Source organism: Penicillium verhagenii, assembly GCF_028828195.1.
Source record: "Penicillium verhagenii strain IBT 33310 chromosome Unknown utg000005l_segment0_segment0, whole genome shotgun sequence".
NCBI classification, from domain to species: Eukaryota; Fungi; Ascomycota; class Eurotiomycetes; order Eurotiales; family Aspergillaceae; genus Penicillium; species Penicillium verhagenii.
In genome coordinates this window covers 2,597,584-2,612,526 of record NW_026643169.1, presented here as the reverse complement: position 1 = coordinate 2,612,526, position 14,943 = coordinate 2,597,584, and the positions used below count along the sequence as shown (strand labels likewise).

At 47.8% G+C, this 14,943-nt stretch overlaps 5 protein-coding genes across 5 annotated transcripts; 4 read left to right on the top strand and 1 right to left on the bottom strand.

Annotated features, from left to right (window-relative positions):
• Positions 1 to 4,160: 4,160 nt before the first annotated feature.
• Positions 4,161 to 5,346, top strand: mrsA (putative mitochondrial carrier protein; the record flags this gene model as incomplete). The annotated part of the gene is made up of 6 exons (XM_057163894.1): positions 4,161 to 4,190; positions 4,269 to 4,304; positions 4,377 to 4,509; positions 4,571 to 4,663; positions 4,735 to 4,791; positions 4,856 to 5,346. The coding sequence occupies 6 exons, from the start codon at positions 4,161 to 4,163 to the stop codon at positions 5,344 to 5,346; spliced, it is 840 nt and encodes a 279-aa protein (XP_057022575.1).
• Positions 5,347 to 6,076: 730 nt separating this feature from the next.
• N7466_004496 (uncharacterized protein) lies at positions 6,077 to 8,641 on the top strand (the record flags this gene model as incomplete). The annotated part of the gene is made up of 3 exons (XM_057163893.1): positions 6,077 to 6,166; positions 6,214 to 8,347; positions 8,421 to 8,641. 3 exons carry the CDS (start codon positions 6,077 to 6,079, stop codon positions 8,639 to 8,641), a joined length of 2,445 nt encoding a protein of 814 aa, XP_057022574.1.
• A 1,497-nt stretch (positions 8,642 to 10,138) lies between these two features.
• Positions 10,139 to 11,107, top strand: N7466_004495 (CE1 family esterase; the record flags this gene model as incomplete). The annotated part of the gene is made up of 1 exon (XM_057163892.1): positions 10,139 to 11,107. The coding sequence occupies one exon, from the start codon at positions 10,139 to 10,141 to the stop codon at positions 11,105 to 11,107; it is 969 nt and encodes a 322-aa protein (XP_057022573.1).
• Positions 11,108 to 11,894: 787 nt separating this feature from the next.
• N7466_004494 (uncharacterized protein) lies at positions 11,895 to 12,221 on the top strand (the record flags this gene model as incomplete). Its single annotated transcript, XM_057163891.1, has 2 exons — positions 11,895 to 12,012; positions 12,094 to 12,221. 2 exons carry the CDS (start codon positions 11,895 to 11,897, stop codon positions 12,219 to 12,221), a joined length of 246 nt encoding a protein of 81 aa, XP_057022572.1.
• A 383-nt stretch (positions 12,222 to 12,604) lies between these two features.
• On the bottom strand, positions 12,605 to 14,926 carry cog6 (Golgi transport complex subunit COG6; the record flags this gene model as incomplete). Its single annotated transcript, XM_057163890.1, has 2 exons — positions 12,605 to 14,572; positions 14,636 to 14,926. 2 exons carry the CDS (start codon positions 14,924 to 14,926, stop codon positions 12,605 to 12,607), a joined length of 2,259 nt encoding a protein of 752 aa, XP_057022571.1.
• Positions 14,927 to 14,943: the final 17 nt, after the last annotated feature.

Below are 14,943 nucleotides of genomic sequence, written 5' to 3'. Positions count from 1 at the left end.
CGTAAAACGGAATTTTTTAATAAAATACCATATCAGCCGGTATGGCGTAATTGGCTACGCATCCACAGTCCCATGGACTGCCGCTATTCTTATGTACAGTGAAAATATACATTAGGGACTAGTGGAAGATTGGAGGTTCGAATCCTTCTACCGGTGTTTCTTTTTTTCTTTTTTCTTTTTGGATTTTTTTCTTTTGGATTTTCCCCCAAAACCAAGCCCCAGAAAAGACTTCATACATCGAGAATCGCAAGTGTAGATGGTGAGCTAGTTACTCCATACGCGGATATTGATACGTCGTGACTAATGTATGCGTATGTACGAAGTAATTGTACCAATGCTTGGAGGTCGGCGGGGCTCTTATTACTGTATGTGGTTTAGTGTACTTACCCACAATACGTCCACTGCACCAACATCTTAGTTTCATCCTAGTACATTTCTTTAATGTTACTAGTAGGTGTTGCTGAGCCGTTCCAGGGTTGAACAGACTCTCTGTCTTTTGCCCTCTACATCAAACTACCTCCATCACTGCATTTTACTCATCTTAGCCTTCTATTTTCTTTCTCCATGGTTTACCTTCCCTTTCCCCCAGCGATATATACTCAGCTGAACCTATTGAATCCGATCCAGTATTCTGTGCTTTAGAAGGCCAAGAGTGCTACGAGAGCAAAGGTTTGGAAACATGTCATTCTTACTGAGAAAGTCTCCGTCATAGAGACTGGACTTGCTTTTCTCGTGTACGACCACAAACACACAAGATCGAGTGATGAGCTGCGACACAAAGGACTCTAACCATCGAACTGTGGGCTATCGACAGCCATCACAATGACGAATTTTCCAGTATCTGCTGTGTACCTCAAAATTATGCTGCTACAACTGTCTGCGTTCGGGCGTGGTTAATTACACACTGAGTTTTGATCGCCCCGGGAGGCTGAGCAAGTTCTTGCGATGGGGTAGTATCATGAATCCGGTCGTGGATAAATGCTTCGGGCTTGTTATTCTTTTCCTCTACTCATTTCTGGTCTGATGGTTATCTCACGCGCCCAGAACTTCACAAGATGCTAGCACCCTCCTCGCGGCTCGTACTGGTATCACAGAGCTTTCTGCCATGGCGATGCACAACAGGAGTGTTCCTGCGAAATCAGAAGAGTCTCGGCATATTCTCCTTTCCCCCGTGGCTCAACCATCCATAAAACGCCGGCCCTGCAAGCAGAGGGAACTCGACTGCTTGCAGTTGTTTGAGCCCTACCCGCTTGCAGAGCTCCTTAGAATCACTGGCTTATACTCTAGATAATTGCCATTCCATGTCCCTCTTTGTCTTTTTTTCAGTCTCTTATATCTGCCTCATAGAGTGCTGCCTTCAAATGTTTATTCTGAGTTCCTCCACTATTGCGATTTCTTTCCTTAAACCTTGGAACAAGACTCACAAGTGGCTGATATATGGCTAGAGTGGATCTCGGTAAGATAGTATACATAATGTCTGTTAGTGGATTCGGCGGGGTGGCTTATTAAATTGCTGCACATTTTGGGTAGCCTTGGAAGAATATGTAGGAGATGTCACCTATAATTTGCAAATTGGCCGATGTGGCGCAATGGTAGCGCGTCTGCAACACCAGCCCCATATTTCTTATCTGCATATCTTAGGTGTTAGCAGAAGAGAGGTTCGACTCCTTCCATCGGTGTATCTTTCTTAATTTTTTTTGATCCTTTCCAGGATAATTAACATATCATGGAAAGGATATTCATTTCACTCCAAACAGTTGGTAGTTCATACATGACAATAGTGGAGCTTCGTCTATATTGCAGGTGGATTCAGCGGGGCGGGAAATGCCATATGAGGTTAGCGTGTTTTAGAGAGGCTTATTAGTCATGAATTCTTACTAAGCTCTCCGTAAAATACGATGTATTATTTCCCGGTTGGTGAAAGGCTTCAATCTGTCAATTGATGTCTTAATGTGTCAGTTTCGGACCTCCGGAAGCATGGTATACTACTAGCACCTGTTCAATGTTCAAAGACAAAATACATTTTTAAGCGCATATTGTTCAAACACTCGGACTTCTAGATACGTGGACATGAGTGAAACCCTATGAGTAGCTTATCAGATCTTAGCACTTGAGAAATTTAAGCTGTGCCGAACCGGAGTGGAGGACTGGCTTAACATTACTAGAAGCAAGATCCACGGCTAACCTGAACCGGAGGCATCGGATAAGCCGCAAGAATTTGCCTTGGTAAATTTCGTCCGGATTTTACGGAGAATACACTAGAGTCCGATAGTCACGTCCTCTCTGGTAGAGAAATAGCCGACAGTCGGCAACATACAACGCCGATTTTTTTCCCTTGTCCTGGCTTCTGTCAAGATTCCTCTTTTAGTAGTCTCAGCCGACACGGATGACATTAGGCTGAGTACAAATTCCGTAGCAGGGCTGCAACTACAACATCCCTCACTGTAAGTTCACCCTATGCCCGACAATTTTTCCCTTCTTTTCTTTTTTTAAGAAAAACAATAACAACAACAACCTGCACGCTGCAGGGGATATGGTGGGCCTGAGCCGCCGAAAAATATTTGGCACTTTGTACGATACGAAACCACGAACAGTTTAGTCTGGACGGCTGAAAGCCCACTCGGACCTCGGCAGGACGGATGGGTGAGTCGCGTGGTTCAGTCAACCCCCTATAGAGCTTCGTATTCCACATCCCAGGGCTTAATTGAAGACTTACAGAGTATAATTTTCACAGTACCCGTACGCCTATCAAGATTCAGTGGCAAGATTGAATTGACAGAAAACTTGCAGACCTTAAAATTGTACAAAGTTGGATATTGCAGCCTATGTACGATACGTGTATTAAGCCTGTTGTCCCAACCTCCTTAAACCCACTGGATAGATCAACGGGGATCATCGATACCCCATAGAAAAACTTCTCGAATGTTGATAGCGAGTGCTCCGTAGCGGTTCCCGTCTTCCCCGGTCCACTTGGGCTTGTGTTCTTTGTCCAAGACACTAGTTCCCGATCGAAGGGGCGCAACCTAATGAAAGGGCTTATCAGATTGATAAATATTACGAAAGATGAGACAGGGAAGTACCTGAGTTCTCTAGTGATTTTGGCGCGACGAAGAAGTACCTCGCTGTAATTTTGTTGTTTATCACATACAATACTTGCTGAGCAAACCTCCGTCATCGGGATCAGTGATTGTTCCAGGCGTGATTTCTGAGTAATCCGTTCATAAAATTATGGAAAATACATATTAATCAAAGAACAAACCACAAAAAAAAAAGATTTTTCAGAGGCTTAGGAGATTGGTATTATGAAGCATAAGAAATTTCAAGAGAAAGAAAGAAAAACCAATCTTGCCAAGGGTGTTTTAACGGGGATAGTCTTCAAAGGAATGGATCGGTGTGGAATCTGCGGAATCCAGCGAAGGTCGGGATCATTTACAATAATTTCCTTAGCGCCGTTCATATGTCCAAGGAAATTATTTGTCCCAAACTTTTCTTCTATTCTCTACATCTAGTTTTCCCCATATTCATACGGGCAATTTCATAGATTTCTCTCTTAAATCCGTGGGGACAAATATTTAACAGCGCGACCCCCTGGTTCCTGTTTTGGCTCCCCGGAGAACCAACCCCGTTTTACCTGGATCCTCACAACCTTTTTTCTCCAACACCTCGGCCACAACTTGTTCACCACCAAAACCACCTCCCACCACCACCGGTCTTCCCTCTCTCCCCTCTTTTTTCATCTGCGCCGGCTGCGCCTTGGGCTAGCGGAGCTCCATGGCGAATCCCGGAGAGGCTGAGGAGCTGGAATTCGAGTAGGTAACTCCGTGCTTCCTCCGCGGGCTCGGGCTCGGGGCTCGGATTTGATTCTTCAACCGGGCACGCGCTGGTATGGAATGGCACATACGGCACAGAGATTACATTGGAATTCCTGTACGGAGGCCATTGATCCATCAGCGAGTCTGGTTTTTGTTGCTTTGCGTGTCATTTCCTGCCGCTCTCCGCCCGGCCGAGGGCTGGTGATATTTTTATGTCCCGGCGACTGAAAATCAGAACGACCCAAAGCCCAACCCCATACCAGATCAAGGACGTTTTCAAACTGACTGGATTTGCCTTTTTTTTATAGTTATGAAGCGCTCCCTTCGAACTATGGCCTCGGCCATAACATGCTCGCGGGTGCTTTTGCAGGAATTGCGGTAGGTTCTTAACACGCGGGATGCACGCGGACCGTCATACTAGGCCAAAAGAGAATCTCGGCTGATCGGATTACTCAGGAACACTCTGTGATGTATCCGGTAGACTTGCTCAAGGTATGTGCAATTCAAAATGATGATTTTGAATGTTTTGGTGTTGGGGGTTGCTGACGGTTATCCATTGCTTAGACCCGCATGCAAGTCCTGCATCCTTCGACCGGTGGTCTTTACACTGGATTGACCAACGCGGTTTCAACCATCTACCGGATTGAGGGCTGGCGAACACTATGGAAGGGTGTTTCCAGTGTGATTGTGGGCGCGGGTAGGTTGAAAATTCACCAGATGTGAAATGGGAAATGGTTGGCTGATTTCGAGATCTTCAGGTCCGGCACACGCGGTATACTTTGGAACATATGAGATTGTAAAGGAGATGGCTGGTGGTAATGTGGACGATGGACACCATCCTCTCGCCGCTGGTATGTTGTTGTCTTTTTGGGGTTCCTTTTTGGAGTCAGTTGGGCGGCATGACTGACCGGCTTTGTTATAGCTCTGAGCGGTGCGTGCGCTACTATCGCTAGTGATGCGCTGATGAACCCATTTGATGGTAAGTTTTGGAAACAAAACACGTTCTTTTTTACTTTGGGAATAAGCACTAAGACCCAAAGCAGTTATCAAGCAACGAATGCAAGTCCACGGATCCGTTCACAAGAGTCTGATGCAATGCGCGAAAACTCTTTACCGCACTGAGGGCCTCCAGGCTTTCTACGTCTCATACCCTACAACCCTCTGCATGACCGTTCCCTTCACTGCCACTCAATTCGTCGCCTACGAGTCCCTCTCCAAGTTCATGAACCCCAAGCAGGAATATGACCCACTCACCCACTGCATGGCCGGTGGTCTTGCTGGTGCCTTTGCTGCGGGTATCACCACTCCTCTCGATGTTGTGAAGACACTTCTCCAGACCCGTGGTCTTGCCGAGAATGAGGAGATCCGTTCCGCAAAGGGTCTGTTCAATGCCGCCTCCATCATCAAGCGCCAGTTCGGCTGGGCTGGATTCTTGCGTGGCATGCGACCCCGGATCATTTCAACTATGCCCAGCACAGCGATTTGCTGGACTTCCTATGAGATGGCCAAGGCCTACTTCAAGAATCTCGAGTAAACAAGCGACCTCCTCCTGACTGAACTCGAACGATTCCATAATCCTCCTCCCCTTTGTTCCATATCTTAATTGTGTGACCCCGACACAATGCTTCTACGATTTCTCTTTCTCTGATCTGGGTCTTTGGAGGTTACGGGCAGAGCCCAACCTTATAATGGTGTATCTTAGGTACACAAAAAAAAAACTAAAAAGAACCCGGGGCGTGCAAGCTTCCATTCACATACCAAAAGCGAAGGCAATGTACAGATAAGGTGGGAGGAGGGGGGGGGCTTTTTTTTGAAGTACTCGGCAATCCGGTCTGAAGATTGGATCTTTTTCTCTTCTTGGCCTCAAATCTGGCGTTGGTGATTTTCGATTTGGGGATCTCTTGCATCTATATCTGTTTTATTTTATCTTATTTTGCATGTACCGATAGAACGTGCCACCAGGAATCTAGATATGACATCTGATTTAAACGTACCATTTCTACTGTACCTTGCAGATTTTAAATTCTTGTTTCTTCGGAGAGATAATTAAACATATTGCAAAATTCTCAGGCAAATCAACAAAAGAAATCCCATAAATATTTGAAGTTGTAGACTGTAGAATAGAGTAAGAAGGGTCCGCATGCAGTAATTGCCGAACGGACGACGTCACGCGAAAAATCCTCCCCTCACATACGGGAGATCATCGTTACCACTTCTCCCCACACACAACCAACGTGAAATGGGTGCGGGCCTGTGTTTTCCCAATGATGCGCCCACGGCCCGCGTCTTCCATGCAGAAGACATACGATGAGTGCTATCTTCTATGCTCGACTGCCGTCTACTTTGAGGGCCAGGTAAGCTTTCTTAGACCCGGTCGGGATCCTATTGCTCATGACATCAGAACAACGAAGAGGAAGCATTGAGATCCTGGAGATCCGCCCTCGAGACCATCTACCATCACAATGCCCGCCGGGTATCATCAACCTACACTCCTAAATCCGAAACCGAAAAGGCATTGCAAGATTCCATCCGAGCCTTGGAGACTCAATGCCGCGAGCGAGTCGACCTACTGTCCGCACTGCGCGAAAGCCGGAAAGAGTCGTCTGAGGCAAACGGCGGTGACAACAAGGCTGCGACTTTGACCAAGGGCAAGCACGCCCCTATTTTCCCCCAACCATCCCCCGTCAACAGCACCCCGGGCTACATCGGAGGTGGCACGATTCCAGCTGTAGGCTACACCGATCTCTCCAAACCGGCCGCCATACCTGGCCGACCTCCACCACCGCCGAAGCATTACTTCGAGTCGGTTTCCTACTTTGATGACCACGCGCCAACGGGCTCATCACCAGTCAGCTCGCCTGCCATGCGAATTAACTCGAATGTGTCGGAGAAGGAGAAGTCGCGTGCCTCTAGTCCGGAGCGACGGAAACCGATGCTTACGACTCTGCGCAACACTGACGGGAAGAAATCCGGCAAGAAAGCCAAAGCGAGCACTAAAAAGAAAGATTCGCGGCCGGTTGCTTCCACAGCGGCGGGCCTGGCTTGGGGTAGCACTTTCCGATCCGGGTCGGGTGAGAAGAGTGTCAGCGATGCGGCCGCTATAGCGTCGTCACGGAGCGCCGCTCATGCGGAGCCAAGGACTAGTTCTGGGGATGATCCATTGGTGACTAGGCATCAGATCTCGAGGAGAGATTCGGCTACAGATAGAATCCCCGCTGCACACTGGCGGGAGCCTCAGCAGCCGTCACCAAGCCGGTCATCCCCGAGGCCTACAGCACACCTGCCTGTACGACAGCCTATGGCTCCGGATGGTCGTAGACCGCTTCCGTCGGTATCAGTGGCTATGCCAGAACCCAGAGACTTTACATCTCCGCCGTCTCCCGGGCCCAAACCCTCTATCAAACCTAAACCAGCGGGTCTCAGATCTTCACTTCAGCCGCCACCTCGCGCTACCCCCTCTGCTTCCAGATCGGAGGGCAGTTCTCGGCCGACAACACCCCGTCAAGATCGAGATATAAATGTGTCGAGAAACACACCGCGGACGAAATCTGCGCCACGGGTCGCTAAATCCGAACAACCTGCTTATATACCACCCTCATCAAGCAGTGAGAATGTTCAGCGCGAGTCCAATTCTATGTCCAGTTCAGCGAATGGTGGTGGTGCAACACGACGGAAACAGCCTCCAATTACGCGACGAGAGACTCCACCTTCGAGCGACCAGGATTCTTCGGGACATCGTTCTACGGAGGACGACGCAGAGGACGAGGATGAAGTCGACAATGATGATCTTGTCAAAATTTTGAATAAGCTACCCAAGGGCGTGGATCTACAATCGGCTCGACAGATTCTCAATGAAATTGTGGTTCGTGGTGATGAAGTTCACTGGGAGGACATTGCTGGACTGGATCTAGCGAAAAAGGCGCTCAAGGAAGCAGTGGTATATCCATTCCTTCGGCCTGATCTTTTCTCGGGTTTGCGTGAGCCTGCACGAGGCATGTTACTATTTGGACCACCAGGTACTGGTAAAACAATGCTTGCTCGATCAGTTGCCACCGAGTCCAAATCAACTTTCTTTTCTGTATCCGCGTCCAGTCTAACCTCGAAATGGCATGGAGAGAGCGAGAAACTCGTACGCGCCTTATTCGGACTGGCCAAAGTTCTCGCCCCATCGATCATTTTTGTCGATGAAATTGACTCCTTACTGTCCGCACGGTCCTCCGGGTCTGAGAACGAAGCGTCTCGTCGATCTAAGACCGAATTTTTGATCCAATGGTCAGACCTTCAGCGTGCCGCTGCTGGTCGCGAATTGTCCGCCCGAGATAAGAAAGAGGGTGACGCTAGTCGTGTCCTCGTCTTGGCTGCGACCAATATGCCGTGGGACATTGATGAGGCAGCTCGTCGCCGTTTTGTTCGTCGACAGTATATCCCCTTACCAGAGCATCATGTTCGTGAGCAGCAGTTGCGTACCCTTATCAGCCATCAGCACCACGAGCTGAGCGATGCAGATATCGAGGTACTAGTGCATGTGACAGACGGTAAGGACTAACTTCCACTCCCCCTTTTTCTTTATCCATCAAGTCATCATCGTATATCTAACAACCTCGGCAGGATTCTCCGGCTCGGATCTAACAGCCCTGGCTAAAGATGCCGCCATGGGCCCCCTCCGTAACCTCGGCGAAGCTCTCCTCCACACACCCATGGATCAGATCCGGCCAATTAAGTTCCAGGATTTTGAATCAAGTCTGTTCTCCATTCGACCGAGTGTCTCTCAAGACGGACTCCGCAAATATGAAGATTGGGCCAAGGAGTTTGGCGAAAGAGGCGGTTAGTTTTTGTCTTAGGTTTGAAATATGAAATGGAATCAAGTTATCATGATTATTATCCACGAAACCTGCATACCCGTTCGAGTATCGGATACTCAGACGTATCGGTGAATTTGACTGGCCATGTGGGTTCATTCTGCTCTTATCTTGTGCTTTTTTTGGTTTGTGGTTTGTGCTTTGTGCTTTGGTTTGGCACCGGAGCTACAACGGCGTTTTATTCTTACATTTTTGAATTGGCCCGAATGGAGTTGGAGCATGGACGTGCATGTGGGGGCCGGATGTACTCGTCAGGAGGCCTTTTTTTCTGCTTGCTTTGGATTTGGAAAATTCTTGATGCTGGAGTGGAGTTCGATGCTGATCAATGCTGTCCTTGGTACATATGTGTTATCTTTTCTTCTGCTTTCTCACGGCATCTGTAAGTATTCAACTACAACGAAATATAAACCAAGTTTGCTTTAAGCTTGAGATTCTCCGTGTTTGCCTTGCGACTTACTGTATCGGTATCTGTAGAATGTGATGTTGCGAAACCAAAGCTGACTAACCCCTAGGATCTACATTGTGACCCCACCAGTCTGCTCCATTTTCGAGATAAATGGCATTGGCGTAATCCACACCTTCAACGTACTGAGCTGGAAGAAATGACTTTTCAAGGTTTGATAATGGTATCTGAGCATCAATTGTGCATCAATTGTGCAAATTCAGTATAAAAATTTCGATAAAGCAAAGATTCAAGGCCAAATGGGAAAGATTCAAAATTAGGAACATTCCAAGGATCTAAATGTTGTGCATTCATTTTGATTGATAAAGATGGAAGAGAAGAAGACGCGTACTCTTTCTGATCACGCCACCTCTCGCTTCAGTGTTATCAAATGCCGTTGGAGTCGGGTTCGGGTTCTATGTAACTCCCCAGAAATGTGGAACTCGAGTCTGGACTCCAAATATTGAGACTTACATAGTTTCGAGTCGGGCGGATCCACTGATCTACTCTGCAAGTCAGGCCCAGCTGTTCATTTATGACGTCTACAGTCTATATTTCGCATTATAACCGGATATTGATGTGAGCTAGGTGCAGATAACCTCCAGCCTTGTGACGAGTCGGAGATTTCATTGTAGGCTAGCAGCTTGGGTGGCCAATTGAAAAGGTACGTGGGTTGATACACGAAGATTTGCAGGAACACAAGCTGCATAGAATATAAGTCATGGATTTGCAGATCATTGATCCATGCATCACCATTCTAAGGTTGCTTCCTCAATTGAGAGGTATTCGTCATGTCCAAAAAGCTGGTCGTTAAGTGGTAGGTACTATGCTGTGTACCTAGATTTCTCCTAGATTTCTTGATATACAGCAGCAAAGACCTTGAGAAACAATCAAGTATAAAGACCGGACCCTTTCCTTTACTTTTTATTACCAAACCCTGTGCCATTTCCCGATAAACCTACTATATTCTACACCATTGAAATCCAACCATCACCACAGAAACCCAATAACCCCCATAACCCACCATGCATCTTCCACCCCTCCTACCCATCGCCTTCGCAAGCACAATACTCGGCAAGTCCTCCCCAGGATGCAAAAAAGACACCCCATCCAACTTCCCCAGCCCAGGAGGAGACAGCAAAGCCCTCGACCTACCCAACACAGACCGCGAATACCGCCTCTACCTCCCAGAAAGCTACACCTCAGACACCGCAACACCCCTATACATCTCACTCCACGGCGCAAACCGCGACATGGACGAAGAAGAAAGGCTATCCCAATTCTCGAACCCCCAATTCAACCCCCACGGCATAGCCGTCTACCCAAACAGCCAAAACGGCTACTGGCTCTCCAACCCCAAAGCGCACACCTCGCGCCCCAACGACCTAGACTTCATGTACACGCTCCTCACGCACCTCGAAAACACCCTCTGCATCGACACCAGCCGGATCTACGCCGCGGGCAAATCCAACGGCGGCGGCTTCGCAACCGTCATGGCCTGCAATGCCACCGTCGGCTCCAAGATGGCGGCTTTCGCGGCCGTGAGCGGCGGGTTCTACGATACGGATGATATAGATGGCGTGGGGCCGTGCGAGCCCGCGGAACGCGAAGAGGGGTATCCGTTTTTGGAGTTTCATGGGACGGACGATACGACTTCACCGATTGATGGCGGGGGCGGGGATGATAAGTTGCCGATCATTGAGGTTTTGGAGGGGTGGGCGGAGCGGAATGGGTGTGGGAGGGATGCGCGGTGGGAGAGTAATGAGACGGTTCATGTGGATCCGCATGTTAAGCATGCGAGGTGGGATTGTGGGGGGAAAGAGGGGATTGTGCAGCATTATCGGGAGGGGGATTGGGGTCATTGTTGGCCTAGTACGGTGCCCAATGGGGATGATGTGGTGTTTTGGAAGCAGTGTCAGAGGGGGGAATATGTCTTTAATGCGACGGAGTATATTTTTGATTTCTTTAGTGAGTATCGATTGGAGAGTGATTGAGTTTTACTTATAAGGGTTGAAATAGAGATGAATTATCGAGAGACTGGAGACATGAAATATTTGTTATTTGTCTTGAATATTGAATTCATATTGAGCTCATAAGCTCATAAGCTTTGAAGATGCGATGAAACCAGGAACTAGATTTGGATTTGAGAAGTAGACATTATATAGCCATAAAATGAACTACTGTCATATAAAAAGGTGCCATGGTCTAGTGGTATGACGAATCATTGTGGTAAACACATTCGAATCTGATTTAGCCCCGGTTCGATTCCGGGTGGCGCCATTTCTTTTTTCTTCCTCTTTTTTTTTTCTTCCTCTCTATATCTATCTATACCCGAGATTCTGTCCCACGAAAAACAATATCTGGCCTGGCCTCAAAAATTGATTTTTCTTGTGCTGTTGATTGATACCCTGTACATAATATATGCGACCTCACAACCAGCATGGATGGTACCTACGCGGGAAGGGCCGAAGGTCTAATACAAAGTCGGGAATCGTGCAGGGCCAGACCAACTCTATCTTCCATTAAGAATCCAATCCATTCATCAAGGGAGCCACAGAGAAACTAGATCCGGATCAAATGCTTCTAGAATCTACCCTAAACCTCGCCTCCCAAATCGCAACTATGACGACAATAACATGTTATTCCCGTCTCAGACGGTGGGGATAAATAGCAATGAATCTGTCCTTTAACGTGCGATATCTTGAACATAAGACCTATTTTATACTTTTTATTCCACTTCAAGCTATTTATTTGACCTCAATTGAGCCCTGGCCATATACGATGTCTTCCCAAAAGCAGGTCGTTCCCGAACCCATCATTGTTGAAGACGCAGAGGAGACCTACGACATGTTCCTTGATCAAGACGAAGATCCATCTGATAGCCAAAACCCAGGGCTTTGTATGTATATTGCCTGCTCAATGATACATATGATGTCAACAAATACATTGAACAATATGCTAATCTTGAATGGCATGTCAGCTCGCAATGAATATACTGGAATGGATCGGTCCAACATTTTGAATGGCGACAGGACTCGCCACGCGATGCCGCAGTCGCAGAGCCAATATGATGAGCGGGATGAGGATGATTTGCCTGATTCGGAATGAACCGCGTGCCAGCTATTCTATGTATAGCTCGTTACTTTCAAATGTTAAATATTTCACCTCATTTTCTCGTTCAATGCTTGTTACTCACATGAGAGGATGTTGATCTCGGATTCAATTATAGCTATAAAGGAGATTTTATAGCAGGTCTAAAAAGAACCACAAGTAGCATAGTGACTAGTAAGAGAAGTAGCACTTGAGATAGATATTTATTCACATGCATTTAGACTTGGAATGTCCAAGTTCTAAAAAGTACAACTCCAAGAAGATGTATAAACAATCATAGTTAATCCATGAATTGACCACACACATGTGCATGCGAACACATGGTGGTGGTATAAAATATATGTACAATGGTGAATGACCTCGCTATATCCCAAGATTGCTCAACTCAGTAAGACGCGAATCTCCCCAGTTGTGCGAGGGAATAATGAGCGCAGACTCCACTGATCCTCGTTCTCTTCCTCATCATCTTCTCCCATGGTCTTGCGAGTGGATCTCCCGCTGCGGCCACTAACCACACTACCACCCGTACCCAGGCTAACCTGGGGCATTCCTCTGGCCTCATCGGCGGCGATGATCATGCCTTCGACAAATTCGAAATCGCGACAGAAGGCCTCTACGGCATCCTCAGTAATACTCTGAATGAGAGAGGCGCTTTGCACACGCTTGAGATGATCGGCTGCATCCATGAGGGCCGAGGGAAGGAAGTCATCGAGTTGTTGACTGGAGGTAACCAAGGCTTCAGGTTGAAAAGCAGGGAGGGTAGTCAGGTCTGCTAGGTGAAGCTTATGCTCCGGCTTCTCTTCATTCTCACTGTCCGAGTCTTTGCCCGATTTCGAGAAAGGCTCTAGAGCATCCAGCAGAATTTGTAGTCCCGAGTTGTCGAGAAGAAATTGATGCTGAATGTCAAGTAGGTTCGTACGGAGAGTGGATAAAGCCGCAGAGAGTTCGGTTATGTGGGTGATACTGGCAAAGTTGAATGGAGAAACAGTCGCGCGGGCTGCCAGCAGGATGTTGGTGCGGTAAATTGTCTGTGCTGTAGCATCATCCATCTCCGCAGACGACAATCGGGCTAGCACTAAATAGGGATCGAACGCCGCTCGAAGAACAGGAGTGAACTCGTTTTCGGTGATCGAGTCACGAGGTATACCGGAGGGTTCATCAGGTCGGACTGATGCTTCGTGTGTTTTCATGAGCGAAACCAATCCCTCCAACGCATCCAAGAAGAACTCTGGTGGCGATAGATCTTGCGGGGCAGCCAGAGCCAATTGATCGTTTGACACAGTGCTAACTTCCTCTCGCATCAAATTCTCAAAGTGTCCAAGGGTGAACTTCTCCAGACTGTGCATCAAGTCTACCAGCTGAGATTTGGGGCCAACTAGCTTGATAAAGGTAGTTCGGTAGAAAGACAGCAAATTGACAACTTTGTAGCATGTGACAGGGTCATCATGACCTTGAATCACAAGCTCAACTCTTTGTCTCAGTGAACGAGAAACACCCGTGAGATCCCGGTTAACGAGATCGCTGAGTGCCTTATGGCCATCAAAGCTAACTTCCTGGTCCTCGTCAATACGAGACCAAGGCTCACTATTGAGACCAGCCTGAATGCCCCTCGCGAGCTCCTCCCCATCTGCAACGAATAACGCCTCCAAAGCTTCCCTCTCGGAAACCGTGGTTGAATGTACCCACGCGAGCATATCACCAATATACCGGAGTGGATCGTGAGCTGAAAATTCAATGGGTTTGACACTGCGGTCACCAATCCTGGGCCCATTGGCACTAGACATAGCGTCTGTCAGAGCGTAATGGAACGCATCGGCGAGAACATAGTCACGCGCCTCCGCGAAGAAATCGAGGCAGCTGTGGAATAGACTTGGTCGTTCCGCTAGAACCCGCAGAGCACGACGAATAGAGCCACTGATCTGAGGATCCTCAAGGTTCAAAGATTGGAACTCTTTCTGAATCCACTTGTATAACTTCTGGTAGGCAGAGTTGAGGTGTCGAGTGCTCAGCTCCATCACCTCCAGACCCAATCGCTGGTTCTCGCCGCCGAGTAGATGCTCACAGTCGTGATGGACTTGTTTAACACGCGCAAGAATATCGAAGAATCGGTCATCCACTGGGTCTTCAGCCGAATTCAAGATCATAAGATCTTCTTCAGGAACCATAAAATGCTTCTCGAAAGCAACAAGGAGTCGTTGCTTTGTTTCGGTGTCCTTCTTCTGAGCCATCAACGCGGTAGCTTCCTCCAAAACCGGGGTGGTATCTTGCTTGGCTAGACCGATATGTTTGCGCATTTCATCGCATGTTTGATTAAGAGTAGTGATAACACTTCCGATTCGTTTTAATTGCTACCACAGCGAAATAATATTAGCTGACCATGTCTGGTTCAATACAGCTAGGTATAGACTCACCTCCGCAACCTTGCCGAAATCCCGAACGATCTCTGCATTGCTATCCACCACTTCCTTTTGAACATCGAGGCGAAGCTGGCGCCTTGTTTCAGCAGTATTGTGAATACCCCGAATGCTCAAAGTTTCCAACGCGTCACGAATGTCGGAGTCGGCGTAAGAAGCAGACAGGACGGATGTTAGGCGATTGGACAAGGCGCTTGAACGCTGCTGTGTTGGAGGGGATATGGGCGAAGAGGCAGGAGATTGGCCATTGCTGGGCCCAGGTCCAGTCCCAGGAAAATAACTTGTCATTTTTAGAGAAGTACCTC